Source organism: Miscanthus floridulus, chromosome 18 (assembly GCF_019320115.1).
Source record: "Miscanthus floridulus cultivar M001 chromosome 18, ASM1932011v1, whole genome shotgun sequence".
Classification (NCBI taxonomy): domain Eukaryota; kingdom Viridiplantae; phylum Streptophyta; class Magnoliopsida; order Poales; family Poaceae; genus Miscanthus; species Miscanthus floridulus.
In genome coordinates this window covers 29,372,245-29,390,099 of record NC_089597.1, presented here as the reverse complement: position 1 = coordinate 29,390,099, position 17,855 = coordinate 29,372,245, and the positions used below count along the sequence as shown (strand labels likewise).

At 48.1% G+C, this 17,855-nt stretch overlaps 2 protein-coding genes across 2 annotated transcripts; both read left to right on the top strand.

Annotated features, from left to right (window-relative positions):
- Positions 1-291: 291 nt before the first annotated feature.
- Positions 292-10,779, top strand: LOC136520066 (ubiquitin carboxyl-terminal hydrolase 23-like). The gene is made up of 11 exons (XM_066513468.1): positions 292-748; positions 1,012-1,126; positions 5,605-5,715; positions 5,807-5,979; positions 6,070-6,396; positions 6,506-6,631; positions 8,381-9,055; positions 9,136-9,261; positions 9,384-9,945; positions 10,051-10,144; positions 10,307-10,779. Exons 1-11 carry the CDS (start codon positions 485-487, stop codon positions 10,482-10,484), a joined length of 2,751 nt encoding a protein of 916 aa, XP_066369565.1. The 5' UTR covers positions 292-484; the 3' UTR covers positions 10,485-10,779.
- Positions 10,780-15,621: 4,842 nt separating this feature from the next.
- Positions 15,622-17,528, top strand: LOC136519748 (protein POLAR LOCALIZATION DURING ASYMMETRIC DIVISION AND REDISTRIBUTION-like). Its single transcript, XM_066513122.1, has 3 exons — positions 15,622-16,069; positions 16,211-16,683; positions 16,822-17,528. Exons 1-3 carry the CDS (start codon positions 15,670-15,672, stop codon positions 17,233-17,235), a joined length of 1,287 nt encoding a protein of 428 aa, XP_066369219.1. The 5' UTR covers positions 15,622-15,669; the 3' UTR covers positions 17,236-17,528.
- Positions 17,529-17,855: the final 327 nt, after the last annotated feature.

Genomic DNA, 17,855 nt, shown 5'->3' with positions numbered 1-17,855 from the left:
TTTTTAAATATGCGCCCTTATAAGAGAATACACTACGTTAATATCCCCTCAAGCCAAAGTTTTTTTAGTTGGAAGCTTCGGGCCCGCAGCTGCAGGCTGCAGCCCACCTCACATTCCGCGTTCCTCTACGGGCCCACTGCACAGTATCTCCGAAGCAAAACCACGTGCTTCAAATCTGAACGGTCCAGATCGTCCTGTCTCCCTCGTCCCTCCGATCTCAGTCGTCCATTCGCTAGGGGTATAGGGTTTTTAGCGCCGCCTCCCACCTCCAGCTCCTCCTCTCTTCCGCCATCGCGTCGCGAACGGCGGCCAGAAAAAAAGAAAAAAAAAGACAGCGCGCCGCACCAATTTCCCCTTCCCTATCGATCGACCCTGCAAGGTTTAATCCGACAGAATTCCACCAGAAATTCAGTGAAGTGCTAATCGCCTGCCTGCCCGGTCTCGTGGCTCTGCGCTGCTTCCGCTGTGGTGAGAAACCCTAGGAATGGCGGAGGTTTCGACGGCGGCGGCGCCCGAGGGGGTGCTGCACCGGCGGATTGAGTTCCACCCCGCGCGGTGGCCGCATGCCTCTGTGGCGGTGGGCGGAGGCGGGTTCCGTATGGAGACGCTGAACCCTGACGCCGCTGGTAAGGCGGGGGCCGGGGCGGCGGTTGGGAGCAACGAGGGGGAGGCGAGGAGGCCGGAGAAGGGGGACGCCGGCGGGATCGATCCAGAGCTCAGCGTCGCCAGGATCTACCTTGGGAGAATTGTGAGTGCCCAAAGTTGTAGTCTTTTTGAGGATTTGGACTGTTTAACTTTCAGTTTTTGTAGGGGTTTGGGCGGCACAGTAGCAGTGCCTGGTTTGCCTGCCACTAGACTACTAGAGCTGTCAATTTGGGTAACTGAAGTTAAAAGTAGCTGGGATTTTTGGTTATTTAGTTATTCAAAGTGCTTGTTTTGCTCAGGTCATTTCTTCAGGTTTTAGTGTGGTGGAGAATGGTTTGTAAATTGTAGTTCCTTGATGTCTTGCAGGGTGCTGGTTTGGAAAATCTTGGGAATACCTGCTACCTCAACTCAGTTCTTCAATGCTTGACGTACACGGAACCTTTCGCAGCCTATTTACAGAGCGGGAAGCACAAGTCCTCATGTAAGTGCTTTTGGTACTGTCAACTAACCGGCTCGACACATTTTGTCAGATGACAATGTTACATATGAGCTTGTGGATTTCAGAGGCAGCAGTAACTGAATTGAATATTATACGCAGCTGGAAGTTAAGCTAAACCAATTTCATGTACTATTGTCATTTATTGGTGTGACACCAAAGACAAGAGTACCTCTAATCCTTCATTGCCAAGACTTGAATGGGACAATGTTATTCGTTTTTACTCCACTGCCCAATTTCACCATTTCTTTAGCCTGGATCTTGTCCAGCCAACTAAGATGCATCCCATATCATGCATGGAACTTTCTCTAATGGTTGATCCAAGTTTAGAGCTGCAAGTTTTTGCAGCTTGGGGTGAAAACTGAAAAGTTGTCTTTTAATGACAATGATGAATAAGAAGCCCACTCTTCAAAAAAGACTACCGTGAAGTTGTTCACTAGCCTGAACATTGTACGTAATATGAATCGTAGTTAGTACATTTTGAGATCCCCAGTCCTACACGAATCTGTATTTTCTGGCTATCTGTTGAGCCACGTACAATGAACAAAGTATTAAGTAAGTTCATACCGGAATGTTACTTTTTTGTGTTCCCTCTAGTTGGATGTATTCAATCCACTGTACTCAATGTTCAGGATTCAAAGTTGGCCCAGTTTCATGTGTGATGAGTTGATTGCTCTTCCTGTATTTCCAAATCAGTCATCCCGCTAGTACCGTATTTGACGTTGTTCATATTAATACAAGATCTATTTCTTGAAGCTGACTGTGCATATGTGTATTCACTAGTGGGGTGGTATTTTTTGTATATACATGATGCATCAAGTATTCAAGTTATTTGTTGTAAACTTGTTACTTGTTCCCTATTTAGTTATGAGATAGTAAGGCAGCCAGACAATGCACTTGTATCTGCACTGTGGAAATTGATAGGAAATCTGCTATCTGATGCTTAATCATTATTTCTGTGCACAGATTTCTCATGGTATGACAAACAGTATTCTTTCTTGTATGTTTGTATAGTGAAAAATACCACTAGTACGGAAACTCTTACTGATCTGTTGTAAATCACCATAACTGCTACAATTGAGCTGTTGGGGCGTAACCCTCTTAGCGACGCGCCATATCGGAACCCGGGTATGGTGTTAAATGGGCAAGGGCCGGGTCGTCACCCCCGTGACGCGCCGTGTCGTGATCTGGGCATGGTGTCAAGTAACCAAGGATCGGGTCGTCGCTTCCTTAGTGGCGCGCTACATCGGCGCCCGGGTGTAGTGAAAAATGAGCAAGGGTCTTCGCATCATAGTCGACGGGTGCGAAGGGTAAGGAAGCTAGTCGAACCAACTAGGATCCGTTTAGGTAGTTGGAATGTAGGGTCACTTACAGGTAAGTTAAGAGAATTAGTTGATACCGCGACTAAGAGGCGTGTAAATATATTATGCGTTCAAGAGACTAAATGGAAGGGTCAGAAGGCGAAGGAGGTGGACAATACAGGTTTCAAGCTTTGGTACACAGGGACAGTCGCGAATAGAAATGGAGTAGGAGTTTTGATTGATAAGAGCCTCAAGAATGGTGTGGTGGGAGTGAGAAGGCAAGGAGATAGGATTATCTTAGTCAAGCTTGTCGTTGGTGATATGGTCTTGAACGTAATTAGTGCGTATGCCCCCCAAGTAGGCCTCGACGAGAGTGCTAAGAGACAGTTCTGGGAAGACTTAGATGGCCTGGTTAGAGCTATACCTAGTAGTGAGAAGCTTTTTATAGGAGGAGATCTTAATGGGCATGTAGGTACTACAAGCGCAGGTTTCGAGGCAGTTCATGGAGGTTTTGGGTATGGTAGTAGGAATCAGGAGGGGGAGGAAGTTCTGGACTTCGCGGTAGCTTTTGACCTGATGATAGCCAACACTTTCTTTAGAAAGAGAGAATCTCATCTAGTGACCTTCAGTAGCGGACAACACTGTAGCCAGATTGACTTTGTCCTCGCAAGAAGAAAGGACAAACGAGCATGCTTGGATTGCAAGGTGATACCAGGGGAGTGTGTTGTTTTTCAACATAAGCTTTTGGTGGCAGATTTTCGTTTTCAGGTGCGTGCCCGTAGGGATAAGCAAGCTAAGATTGAGAGAACAAAATGGTGGAAACTGAAAGGAGAGACGTCAGAGGTATTTAGGGAAAGGGTTATCAAAGAGGGCTCTTGGAAGGAAGAAGACGACATAAACAATATGTGGGACAAGATGGCAACCAACATTCGGAAGGTAGCCTCAGAGGTGTGTGGAGTAACCAAAGGAAGGGGACATGAGGCTAAAGATACTTGGTGGTGGAACGAGGAAGTCCAAAGGGCTATTAAGGAGAAGAAAGAATGCTATAGACGCTTGTACCATGACAGGAGTGTGGACAACATAGAGAAGTATAAGGTGGCAAAGAAGACTGCAAAGCGAGCTGTAAGTGTGGCAAAGGGTAGAGCGTACGAGGATCTTTACCAACATTTGAGTACGAAGGAAGGAGAGAAGGACATTTATAGGATGGCTAGGGTTCGTGAGAGAAAGACACGGGACTTCAACCAAGTTAAGTGCATTAAGGATGAAAGGGAGCATCTCTTGGTAAAGGAGGATGAGATCCGACATCGATGGCAAGAGTATTTTGACAAATTGTTCAATGGTGAGAATATGGACACAACCTTTCAGTTAGATGACTCTTTTGATGACACCAATAGGAGCTTTGTGCGGAGAATCCAAGAATCTGAGGTCAGAGAGGCGTTGAAAAGGATGAAAGGAGGTAAGGCGATGGGACCGGATGGTATCCCAATCGAGGTGTGGAGATGCCTCGGGGACATAGCTGTAGTATGGTTAACCAAGCTGTTCAACCATATTTTTCGATCGAACAAGATGCCTGATGAGTGGAGGAGAAGTATATTGGTACCGATCTACAAGAATAAAGGGGATATTCAAAGGTGTACAAATTACCGAGGAATTAAGTTGATGAGCCATACTATGAAGCTATGGGAGAGAGTTATCGAGCATCGCTTGAGAGCAATAACGCGGGTCTCTATGAACCAATTTGGTTTCATGCCCGGAAGGTCAACCATGGAAGCCATTTTCTTAATAAGACAAGTTATGGAGCGGTATAGGGAGAAGAAGAAGGACCTACACATGGTTTTTATTGACTTGGAGAAGGCTTATGATAAAATACCAAGGAATGTTATGTGGTGGGCTTTGGACAAACATAAAGTCCCAACGAAGTATGTTGGGCTCATTAAGGACATGTACAGCAATGTTGTGACTAGAGTTCGAACAAGTGATGGAGACACGGATGACTTCCCGATTAGGATAGGACTACATCAAGGGTCAGCTTTGAGCCCTTATTTGTTTGCTTTAGTGATGGATGAGGTCACAAGGGACATACAAGGGGACATCCCTTGGTGTATGCTTTTCGCGGACGATGTAGTGCTAGTTGATGAAAGCCGTTCAGGAGTGAATCAGAAACTGGAGTTATGGCGGGAGACTTTGGAGTCCAAAGGTTTTAGACTTAGTAGAACTAAAACTGAGTATATGAGATGTGACTTCGGCACTACTACTCGGGAGGAGGAAGATGTTAGTTTGGAAGGTCAAGTAGTGCCTAGGAAGGATACCTTTCGATATTTAGGATCAATGCTACAGAGGGACGGGGATATTGATGAAGATGTTAGCCATAGAATCAAAGCAGGGTGGATGAAGTGGCGGCAAGCGTCTGGTGTCCTATGTGACAAAAGGGTACCACAGAAGCTAAAAGGCAAGTTTTATAGGACGGCGATTAGACCTGCTATGTTGTATGGTGCAGAATGTTGGCCTACGAAAAGATGACATATTCAACAGCTAAGTGTCGTGGAAATGCGTATGTTGCGTTGGATTTGCGGTCATACAAGAAGGGATCGAGTTCGGAACGATGATATTCGTGAGAGATTAGGGGTAGCGCCAATTGAAGAAAAGCTTGTCCAACACCGGTTGAGATGGTTTGGACATGTGCAACGGAGACCTCCAGATGCACCGGTGCGTAGTGGAATCCTAAGTCAGGATAGTAACGTGAAGAGAGGCAGAGGAAGACCGAAGTTGACTTGGGTAGAGGCAATAAAAGGAGACTTGAAAGGATGGAATATACCCAAAGACTTAGCCTTAGATAGGAATGCCTGGAAGACAGCTATTCACGTGCCTGAACCTTGATTGCTTCTATTGGGTTTCAACTCTAGCCTACCCCAACTTGTTTGGGACTTAAAGGCTTTGTTGTTGTTGTTGTTGTTGTTGTTGTTCCATGACCATGATGCATGTCTGTATGGAGTAGAAATCATGCTACTGATTAAGTACGTTTTCATGACACAGGCTTTTTAGGAAACTTAAAGTTCTTCTCTACCCTGAAGCATGTTAAACAAGCAAAAATCTACTCTTATTTTTGCACAGTGAGGTATTTGTTTTATTGCTGTTGCTAATTTATTCTCTCTTCCCCTGAAGGTCGCACATCTGGATTTTGTGCATTATGTGCTCTTCAGAACCATGTCAAGACTGCTCTAGAATCAACTGGAAAAATAGTGACACCATTTCGTATTGTCAAGAACTTGCGCTGTATCCTTTTATCTTCTCATTTTAAATTTACGTGATTCTGCAGTCTTGCTTTTATTCTATAACCAGAATGGTATCTTTAACCGCAAAATAGGCATTTCTCGCACTTTCCGCAATTCAAGACAAGAAGATGCACATGAGTTAATGGTTAATTTGCTTGAATCCATGCATAAATGCTGTTTACCTTCTGGGGTACCGAGTGAGTCTCAAAGTGCTTATGACAAAAGCTTAGTTCACAAAATATTTGGTGGCCGCCTTAGAAGTCAGGTATGCTCTGTGCATTGTTGAAGTTAATCCCTTGGCTGGCAGAAGAGACCGCATTCCCTTATCACTAGTTGGTCACCTTATCTGTTACAGGTCAAATGCACGCGTTGCTCACATTGCTCCAATAAATTTGATCCTTTCTTGGACCTCAGTCTTGATATTGCCAAGGCCACGACTTTAGTGCGGGCACTTGAAAATTTTACTGTGGATGAGCTACTAGACGGGGGTCAAAAGCAATACCAGTGTGAACGCTGCAAGCAGAAAGTTGTAGCAAAGAAACGGTTTACAATTGATAAGGCTCCCAATGTCTTGACAATCCATCTCAAGCGCTTCAGCCCTTTCAATCCTCGTGAGAAGATTGACAAAAAAGTGGACTTCCAACCAAGTCTCGATTTGAAACCATTTGTTAGTGACTCTAAAGTGAGTAGTTTGTTTTGAAATTCTCGCTTTATGCTGTATGCTTTCAATTAACTTTAGCATTTTATCTTGTTTCTCATAGTATTATCATTCATCTTGATTATTGGTGCAGGGTACAGATTTTAAATACAGCCTTTATGGTGTCCTAGTCCATACAGGTTGGAACACTCAATCAGGTCATTACTATTGCTTCGTTCGTACATCCAGCGGGATGTGGCACAATCTTGATGATAACAAGGTCTAGTATGACATTAGTCTTACGAAGTTTTGCTCATTCTGTTTTTAGTTCCCAGTGCAACTACTAAATTCTACTTTGCACACTCATTTAGTATCCATGTAATTAACATTTATCAAACTACTCAAGAGATTTTTTTTCAACGTTATCGCAAAAAAAAAGAGAGATTTTTTTTCATGTTAAGTCCTCTAGCTCCATGGACACTACAAAGTTTATCTGCTCTAGAATTTTATTCTCTACCTTTTAAAAGCTTTATCGATGTCTCACACAGTGCATACACCAATTTAATTTGTTATTGAATCCTCCAAGTTCTCTTCAAAGCAGCGAGTGTTCTTCAGTTTGTTGCTCTTCAAGAATATACTATTATCTCCATGGTTCTTAAGGCATTAAGTCGACAAGTGGTGACCCACCCCCTCACGACGCCTAGCCACATACGGCACGTGGTGAAACGACGCCATAAAACAACCTAAGGTAATAAGTAGTCACAAGATTAATAGTAGTCCACAATTTCACACCACATTACAAAATAAGGTAACAAGTGCTCCCTCCGTCCCGCTATAGAAGGCGCAACTCCCTTCCACAGAAAGACCAAGAAGGACTTTTACTCCATCTAACAACTAATTTACCATGCATTGATGGCAGTGCAGCTGTTTTTTTGTTCACACGTTTATTCGACCATCTCTCATCCACGCTTGGCCAATCAAACGCTCGCTCCACGGTGCAGCAGCATGCACACAGCATGGTAGAAGGAACAATAAATGGTGCGTGTTTGCATGCCCGTCAAAAAGGAGTGAAGTGAACCGCGCCCTCTATTACAGGACACATGAAATTTTTCAACAATCAGCACCCAACTCTTGGCTCTCATCTCTCAATATCCGCCGTCGTCATCAAACTCATTAGCATTTTTAGCAGCACCCAAGTATTCTCCAATCTTTTTTCCTTAGTTCTGCCAGCCTCTGGACATGGAATCACATTTCCATAAGCCACCAGCTAGATGTTTCTTAAACCTTTTAATTCCTCCTAGAATCCTCTTGTTGCAAAGCTTACATGTTACCTTATCTCGCTCCTTAGGGTCTGCCCAATAGCCATAATCCCATCTTGGATCTTTCGAGTTCAGTGGTCTTTGTTTTGCATCTTGGATCATATGTAGCTGGACTCTCCACTCTGTTGTTGCCTTGTTGGCTGCAGAGCAGAGAAGAGCCAAGCACAACTAGTCAAGCTGTAAGATTAAGCAGAGCCAAGCCAAGACACTCAAACAAGCACTAGAGTAGAGGAAGCACTGGCAACAGAGCTGAGCGAAGGGAAGGGAAGGGAAGACCTAGGCACTAGGGTGATGAAGTGGATTGAGCAGGTGCTGACTGGAGAGAGGAGGGGAGAAGCAGAGCCGCGGACGTGCGGAGACTGGTGGAGAGGCGAGGCCGCACGGATTAGAGACCAGCGGATCTGCATGGGATTTAATGTTGCTCATGCAAGTTAGCCAAATTGTTGGTTTAGGGGTTTTAGAAAGTGTTACCGTAGATTTATTCGTGGTTGCCTGTCATTGATGTCACTTACTATCCTGTTTTGATACATTACTTTTGTTCATTTTGATGGAGAAGAACCATTGGCTAGATTGGCAACAAATGAGAGAGAATAATTGTATCATATGTTGAGCTACATTGTGTCATGTGTGCTACTTTCACTTTGTGCCCTTTGGCTACTTTGGCAGACTCTAGTTTTTCCTCACACTGATTCTTATGGCATCAACTGCAGGTGCGCCAAGTTCGTGAGGCAGACGTATTGAAGCAAAAGGCTTATATGTTATTTTATGTACGTAACAGTATTGGTAAGTCAGTGGCCTGCAAAGAGAACATCACTGCTAATGTGCCCATGAAGAAAACCCCTGAAAAGATCTCAAGTCTGAATGGTATTACCCAAAGCAGTGTAAAAGCACAAAATTGGAATGGTGTGTCTCCGTTTGGTGATAAGGCGCACAACACAATCATTGGCTACTCTACAATTTTCAGCAAGACTGTAACAGGCCATTGTTCAAAGAATGAGGTCAAAGCTGAAGATGCTCCAGCCTCTCAAAACAATGCCCTGCCTTCCAGACAAGCCCCTGGAGCTCAAAATGATGGTGGTACCTTGCCAACTAAACCAATGCAGTTTGCTGTAAATAGTCAGGAGACAGCTTCCTCCCACCAACCTGCACCATTTACAAATACTTGTGGTGAACAAACAGTTGTTGGGAAGCCCTTGCAAGAAATGGAACCTAAGGCTGGCGCGGGAAAAAATACTTCTGTTGTCTCTGCCATTGCAAGTGGTGCCGCTACATTGTCCAAGGCAGACAAACTGACTTCTCAGCCTCAAACAGCTCCATTTTCCGAGCCAGCTCCCCAAGTAAATGGCACAGCTGCAGAGTTTGCTGCACGGTCTTTATCGAAGAAGGTTTGTATGATGGTCACTGTATGTTTTTTTAAATAACTTTTGAAGGATTCATACCTTATTTTATTTCGTGAAAATTCCAGGATTCTGTTGTTTCAAATGGTGTCGTGCCTGGCATTGGATGTCTCACTTCCAGTGAGAAAGCAAGGAACTTTCCAGAATCCGTGGATCAAGCTAATGAAATCTCGAAGGCACTTCCTATGAGTCAGGTAGCGCCCCACTTTTCCTCTCTCACTGTGCTCCTTTGTAGATGAATTAAATCATAATAGTACCACAATTTTGTTAAACATGAGCTGATTTGTCTATATTTGGTACATGTGTCTGTATACAGAACAATACTGCACCAGTAATTGCACAAGCAGATTCTGGTGTAGAGATCAGCTCTGGTGGTATTATGCATGTTGCTGTGGCTGCTTCATGCAATGGAACTACAGCGAAAAAGGTGAATTTGAAGTCAAAGAAGTTTGTGAGGTATCCTGTTGTGAACATGTGGTTAGGGTCCAGACAACTGTTGTTAGCTTCACTAAAGCCAAGGAAGAAAGCGAAACATAAGAGAAGTAGAACTATAAGGCGTGTTGTAGCTTGTAAGGACACGGCAAATATATCTTGTTTGAATGAGCAGTTGACATCAACATCGGACACTGCACGCTCTGAAACTATAGAATCTACCTCCAGCCGTCAGAAACGATCACATGGTAGTGCAAGGTCCAAAGATGATACCCAGTCCTCCAAAAACAAGCAGAAGGTCGATGGAGCTCGTGTTGGTTCTGGCACAAGTGCACCTTCTGGCAGTGCTGACATTCCAAAGTCTGATCCAAGCTCTTCTGTAGATGCTAAGTTGGTGGTAACCCAACCTGTCAGTATTCGCACAACGGACCTGATGGAAGCTACTGGTTAGCTCATCTTCTCTTTGCAGATGCACATTCTATTTTAAAGATGAAACATACTGTTGTGTCATCAATTCTAACCTGTGATTTGTATGCTTGTTTGATTTTCAGTTCCGTGCTGGGATGATGTAGACGTGCCAAATACAAAGGTTGCTGCGCGGCAACACTCCAAACGCAAGAGCATTGGTTACGTCCTAGATGAGTGGTGAGTTTTTATCTTTTGCAGTTTATTGTGAATATACCTCTACTAATATTCTACCATGTCTTGTATTCATGTTTGAAACGTCAGAGTGGACTTCAGACCTAACCACTTTTGAATGGAACAAATACTCAACTGAGCTTATGTTCGCTTGGCCTCTTTTTACAGGGACGAGGAGTATGACAAAGGGAAGACAAAGAAATTACGGAAATCAAAGCAAGACTTTGGTGGACCAAACCCCTTCCAGGAGGAGGCAGACTACATATCGCAGCGGAGGATGAAACAAAAATCCTACCAAGGCAAGTCTTGGAACCAGCCTAACACCATAGAGGAGTTGAGAATATGAGAGATGATCCCCGGGACGCACATGCTGTTTGTTGTTTCGTTGTAGCACCCATTGGTGAAAGAGATTATGTTAAACATCATTCGTCGTCGATAGTCCATAGTTGTTGCCATGCTGTTTTAGCAGTTTTGATAGTTTGAACATGTGTTCAGTTGTAACGGACTGTTTAGCGGAACAAACGAAGTGAGATTATTTTACAGCACCTGCTGTTGTTTAATTACTGCACCTGTTGCAATGCAATCTTATCTTGTAAGAATAAAATACTCGTTGCATTTGGAATGTAATTCTCCTTTTCTTTTGTCTGTGCTGTAACTGTAACTGTAATGGAGGTTGCTAGGCTGTCGAGATGAAACGAGACGGTGTGGCGATGCTGCAACCGTATTTCCTGTTGATCTTGTCGGGACCAGACCGGTGGCGTCGTGTTGTAGGCTTGTAGCTGGTGATCCCACTTGTTTTTTTTAATAACAGGTGATGCCACTTGTTAATGGAGAGCGGGGGAGTACGATGCAGTTCACAAGCTGGATGCTTCATGGCTGCATCGTGTGGTGTCCCGCCCTCGACCGGGGAGTAATTGCGGCAACGGGCAGTGATACGGTGGTCGCGTGACGGACACCGCGCGGCGGCGCGTTGGTCCTGGTCCCTGAGCCTGAGGGCTGAGGGGAAGGGAATCCGTCTCGGATTCTGCTCCGGTACTCTGGCCCGCCGGCCGCCGTGCGGTGCAGTGCTCGGCGTCGCCGGCGTGGCCAGCAGCGCCAAGACCTGCTGCTGCTTGCATTGTGGTGGGAATTTTGAACCGGCCATGGATGGATGGGCGAGAAGAGATAAACAGTACGACAACACACAACAGTATGCCCAGGTAGCCCTGAAAGTTTTGAACTTCCCTGATGACGAGTCGCGAGAGCTAATGGCACCGCTGAAATGTTGAGTCCTGAACTATGTACGTGTTTGCTTGCAGAGTTGCGTCGTCTGCGCTATCTGCACTGGCACGTTTTCGTTTTTCCCTCCACGTTTTATTGGGCCGCCCGGCCCGGCCGCCTGCTCCTGCGCGTATTAATGCTTGCGCTGGAGTACATACGTGTAGCGTGTACAGTGTACACTGAACAAATATCCGTATATAGGTACTAGTCGAATATATCAGCTGTAGATTCCCGGAGACAGGCCCCACCCTATCGACCATTTGAATCGTGGCGCGTGGATCGCCAACAACAATTCGATCGGCTCGATCACTAGACGTTGGCGAATGGTTTTTTTTTTTTTTTGACAACAAGTGATGGGTTGAATTGAAGTTGAACGCATGTGTGGTGCGCCCGCGATCCTGCAGCCAAACGGCCAGATCGTGACCCAGCCAATGAAGGCACGTGCACACAGCTAGTACTTAGTACTAGAAATGAAGCGGCCGGGGGTGATGAACTGATGATGGATGCATGAGTCCACTACGGAGTAGCTCCCAGCTGATTGAGTACGTAGCACTCGCATCATCGTCGTCGTCCAGGATGGATGTAGGCATGTAGCAGTGGTATGTAGGGGGCGTATTAAACCGCCCAGCGCACGAGTAGAGTAAATGTGCAGCGTGGCCTCACGCGTTCCCTATGACCGACGACGGACGTGCGCCTGGGCACGCACGCGCGCGCGCGCTCCGTCTCCTGGCCTGGCGGCGTCGGGACACGCACGGCCTCCGACCGTCGCCGCCCCAGGCATCGATCGGGATCGGGCGCCTCCGTTCCATCCTTTACATACGCTTGCGTGACTGCAAATGATTCTTCTCTTATCCGTTGTCCCTGTCCATCTACTATTCTACTGCATGCAGCATTTCCAAAGCTACGCGTACCCGCGTCGTAAAAACTTTGGGACGGCGAAGCTGGTCGACTCACGGGCGCATTGATGGAAGTGACCATCGTCATCCATGCATGATCCATGCGATGGCGAATCGGCCTGGCTGCCATGCATATGATTGCCGGCCGGCCGGCTCGACGGACGACGATCAATGACGCAGGCCGGGGGAGGGGATCGAGCAGTGCAACATTGATATGCCGGATCGGAGCCCGGCGGAGGTGGTTTCAAAATTCTTGTGCCGCTCGTAGTAGAATTAAAATCCTCGATCGGGATTGAAGTGCATGCACGTGACGCGCGCGGTGTTGCTGCGCTGCGCTCCATGCCGAGGTACTCGTACGCGCATGCACACGAGAACGAAGCACGTTGGAAGAATGGAAGTGGTGGAGCCGTGCACGAATGCCACGCATGGATTCCGATCCGTCGTGGCCGACACATGCAGGATCTTGATTCGGAGCCAGGGCTTGCGGGTTGCAATTGCAATTGCAATCATCGTCAGCGAGCATTCATGAATACGAGTATCTATCTGCTGGCTTCATTCAGGGGACCCGGCCCATGCATATCTCATGCGTGCATCATCATGGAGCATGGGAGAGTTTGGAAAAATTTGAACGGCGCGCCATACGGACGGAACTCGCGCGCGTACGCACGTAGGTTCTGGGCCGAGATTGGTTTTGTTACTATTAAGCCTCGCCTCGTTAATTGGGGGGGTACACGGTACACACTCCCGACTGCTGGACTGTACCGTCGCCTAGGCATGAATGGCGCCATTTGGCATGCTCCTGTCGTAAAAAAAAATGCCTGCAAATATACACGGTAATATATATACTACCGCGTCTAATTTTTTCAAAATTTTAACTTCACGTACGCGTCTAGGAAAGTAAATGACACTCCGATCGGTTCTGACTAGCTAGCTGCATCTGAGTACGTGCTATTTTAGTATTCTTCTTCAATTCTTTACTCCTAATATAATGTGGTAGTAACTGCATTATTAGGAGATCGAACTCTAATTTAACGACTTCGGCGTAGCGCTTGCATGCATTCTGCATGCAGTGAGCAGTGTGATTGAAACACAGCTAGCTGCAAATGCAATTAAGTTGTTGTACACTGGTCTCTCCCAAAGTACTGTACAGTTCACTTCGCTTTCCCTTGTTTAGTGCTAATCAAGACTACTACACATACATACACGACTTTACATGACGATCTTACGGAGAAAGTGTACGTACGAACTGGAACTGCGCCCTACTGCTGTGTTTAGGCCGTAACCGTAACTTTTTGAGGATGCAGTACGCAAGCATCCACTTAATCACTTACAGTGTGTCGTCAGTCAGTCAGACCGCAAGTATTTATCGCCCTAATCATGTACGCGCAACAGTTGGTTTAAGTTTGGCGTTACACAGCTGACTGAAATATGGCGACGACTACTGTTGACGAACGAATTTGAATTGAACTCAACGGTCAAAGACTAAGCCCTTCCGTTCTATCGTCTGGAGCGTTTTTAACCTGGGAGTAAATCTGTGGAGCTTCCATTTAATTCTTCAACGTTTCAATTCGAATTCGCAGTTAACACGGAGGTTAGTACGAGCGTTTGTATTGTACCTCTAATCGCCATGTGGTGTCATGACACATGACCACACTTGACTGGCTAGGTAACGTAGCTCACCATCATGTGGCCACAAGAACGGAAGAGCCAACCAGCTAGCTAGGGCCATGATCATGTATGTCATGTCTTTCGATCAGAGACGAACACGCAGGATTGAACTAGGTTACGCCATAATTATAGTATTTTAGAGTAGATCAGGAAAACCGAAAACAAAAGCGTTTAAATTTGCAATGAACCGATCTACTAATAATACAAACTTTTACTGGTTAGAACAACAGGTGCAATGTAATCGACTACTCTTTCTCTTGCAATCAACGGAGGGATCACTACCTCCATTCTTTTTTATTTATAAGGCGCAAATGGCATATCAAGATTCAAACTTAAGAAAACTTCGACCAATAATTTGGCTAACAATTTTTAATTATTATAACACAAACTTGATAGGGATAGATTTGTAAATGTAAATAATATAAAATAAAATAAACATATGGTTAAATTGTACTCCCTCCATACTAAAAAATAAAGTCGTTTGGGATAGCGACACGGTCTCCAAAGCATAACTTTGACTACTTATTTTTATAAAGATATTTATCAAAAAGTGATATATGTAAATTTTTGTGAAAGTATTTTTCAAGACAAATCTATACATATGGTTTTCACATTTCCAAACTCAAAAACTTAAAAGTTATTCATGATTTATATTCCCAATGTTTGACCCAAACCTTGTCCAAAACGACTTTATTTTTTAGTATGGGATGAGTAACTTGGAAGACCGTGTCATGTCAAGTTGTGTCTTGTAAAGAACTTTGCCAATGCTATGCATGCATAATTGTCTCCTTTAAGCACACGGTACTTCACGTAACACAACTTGACATTTCAAAATTTTAATCCTGTGTGGTGAAAAACAATACTGCTACACCTACACCACCCGTATGGCCGTATTGCTTTGCTGGTGGCTCACTTGCACGATGCTGCTACACCACTCGTTTCGCCGGCCTCAATCTCAGCCGTCCGATGCTCCATCCAACGGCTCCGACCACCTAGTTCCGGCCCACAAAAATGCCTATGCCTAGCTGCTGCCTGCCTAGGCACCCTGCAAGGCTGCAACTGCAGGCTGCAGCTCCCTCTCCCAATCAGCACCGCAGCCGCTGACATGAGGACACGCCCTCCAGTCTCCAGAAGAAAATTCCCTGGCCCTGGCACTGCCCAACCTCTGCTCTGCTTGGTTCGGCCGTCAGTAACCACTCAGAAATTCACAGTTCCAATTCAAGAGCTTGCATGCAGAAGGTAAAAATGGCAGCACGGCAGAGCGCGCAGTTACCAGTAGCAGCTTCTCTTCCCCTGCAGGCCTGCAGGCCTGCAGGCTGCAGCAGCAGCATCAACATGGGTTGCTCGCCCCCGCAGTTAATTCCTCCCTCCCCTGCGCCTCCAATTGCCTGGGACGGTGGGGCCATCCCGCCATTAGCGCAACCCAAGCAAGCTTCCAAGATCATTCATCGTCTTGATTAGTACCAGCATTTAAACCCCCCTTCAGCTTTTTTAAACTTGTTGAGCTTCCCTCCAAAGTTGCCGCGCCTTTCCGGAAGAGGAGAGCTTCTTTCTTGTTCCTCCTCGCGACCTCGCCCTCTTCTCCTTCTCCTCTCCTATAAATACGCGGCGTGCCGCCGGAGCACGAGGCGTGTCCAAGAATTCGAATTCCTCGGCGGGCGGCTATAGCTTAGCTTAGCTTGCTTGTTCCATTCCATCGCTGTTTCAATGGAGAACTGCGTGAGAGGTCGAGCGGGAGGAAGGGTAAGGGAGGAGGCGGGTTCGTCGCTGCCCCTGCCTCCGCCGCCGCGCCTCGCGGCCTCGAATTCCTCGAATGCTGCTGCGGCGGCGTCCATCCGGGCGCACCTGGCGCGCACCGCGAGCGGGGTGGACGCGCAGCCGTCGCCGCGGTCGCTGCTGTCGCGCATCCTTCTGCGCGGCGGCGGGGACGGCGCGGGAGGGTTCGGTTGCCGGGTGCGGCCGCCCCGGCGGTACGGCGGCGGCCTGAGGGAGGAACGGAAGGACGGCGCCGAGCAGGGGGAGACTCCCCGGGTTAAGGTCGTGGAGCCACCGCCACCGCCACCGCCGCCGCCGGAACTGCCCCTCGAGACGCCACGGAGTTCTCTAGGTTCGGCATGCCGAGGCAGGAGGATCATACACTAAATCTTCTACTAATTCAGAACAGAGGAAAAAAAATATAATGCTTGCTTCAATTACGGAAACATCGAGACCAGTGACGCTAATGCTGAAACTTTGATGGATTCCGCAGGGAGGAAGAAGCCGGAGGAGGAGCTGGTATCCATGAACCTGGGCCTGGGCGCGAGCCTGGTGCTGCTGCTGTCCAAGAGCGCCGTGGAGCTGAACAAGATGGTGGAGCTGCGCGCGCAGATGGAGGCGCTGGTGTCGGAGATCGGGCAAGCGGCGCGGTGGAAGGCGGAGGAGGAGAAGCAGGCGAACCACCCCGCTGCGCCGTCCACCTCGCAGGAATCCGACGGCAGGAGCGCCACCACCACCGCCGTGAAGGACCCGATCGCGTTCCCCGCGGCCGACGCCGACGCGGCGTCCAACTGCTCCCGCACGGCGGCCGACACCGCGGTCGTCTCGGGCCGCGCGGCCGTGGTCATGGACCTCATGGAGGCGGAGCTACAGTCCGAGCTGAGCCGCATGAAGCAGCGCCAGCACGGCGGTACGGTGCACGGCCACGGCGGCGACAGCCGGATCGCCCCGATGCCAGGACTCGAGGTACGGGCCGCACGGGTTGAATTGCCCACCCTGCCACGAATCACCAGTACGCCACGTACCATACCACACATAGAACACCGTACGTCCGAGTGACGCGACGCGTGTTCGTCTTGCTGATGTGTCTGCCGTTGCCGGCAGTTGCCACTGTTGAAGGTGAAGACGAAGAAGGGCGACGCCGACGATAGCACGTCGCGTAGCTGCGTGGACAACGGCGACGACGGTGCCAACAAGCACGAAGATGATGATGAAGTGGACGGCAATGGTGAGGATGACGACGACGAGGAGGAGGAGGAGGAGGAGGAGGATGACGACGAGGAAGATGGGGGTTACGGCGAGGACAGGATGAGCCCCCCGCACGGCGGCGTGTCAGCGCGCGCGCTGGAGCGGCGGCTCCACGAGCTGCTGCAGAAGCGGCAGCAGGATCGGATAGTGGAGCTGGAGTCGGCGCTGGACAGCGCGCAGCGCAGGCTCCACGAGAAGGAGCGCGAGGTGGTGTGGTGGCGCGACGCCGCCAAGCTCGTCTCCCACCGCCGCGGCGAAAAGCAGTGGTAAACTCTCGGCAAGTCACATGGTGGTCTACAGGCTGCGTGGTGTTGAAAGTATCCCGCCAAGCACTAGCAGATCCCAGAAGCTGCTGTGCGGCAAAGCGTACCTTCTGCTCATCAATCACATTGAGCATCTGGAAATTCTGCTCCAGAATCCGAAGCCAATGCTCCACGTCCAGAGGCTCCACAGTCGGCGTGAACGTGGGCGGATGTGTCCCCAAGAAGTCATGATAAGAGCATGGCCTCTTGGGACCGCGGGCACCACCCTCGTTCCCGCCATTGCCACCGGGTCCTCCACGGGAGAAGCCACCAATAGTCTATGCTAGCATCTCTAAGGCATGGCTTGACTCGCGACGAGCAGCCAACATCTCGACCACATCTCAGCCATTGGAGGCAGTGATGGTGACGGGGGAGGAGCACCATGGAGTGGGGCCTCGTGGCTCTCCCGTCGGTGTCGGCAGGTAGAAGAAACAAGAGAAAGATGGCGCGAAAACGCGCGCGAAAGCTTGGTGGGTGGCCGGCTGGCACGTGCCCAAACAGCCGACGGCCTCGCACTGCAGCTGCTGCAGATGTCAGGCTGGTTGGGGGGTCGTCACGCTGCGCGGGTGACGCGGTGTAACTGCTGCG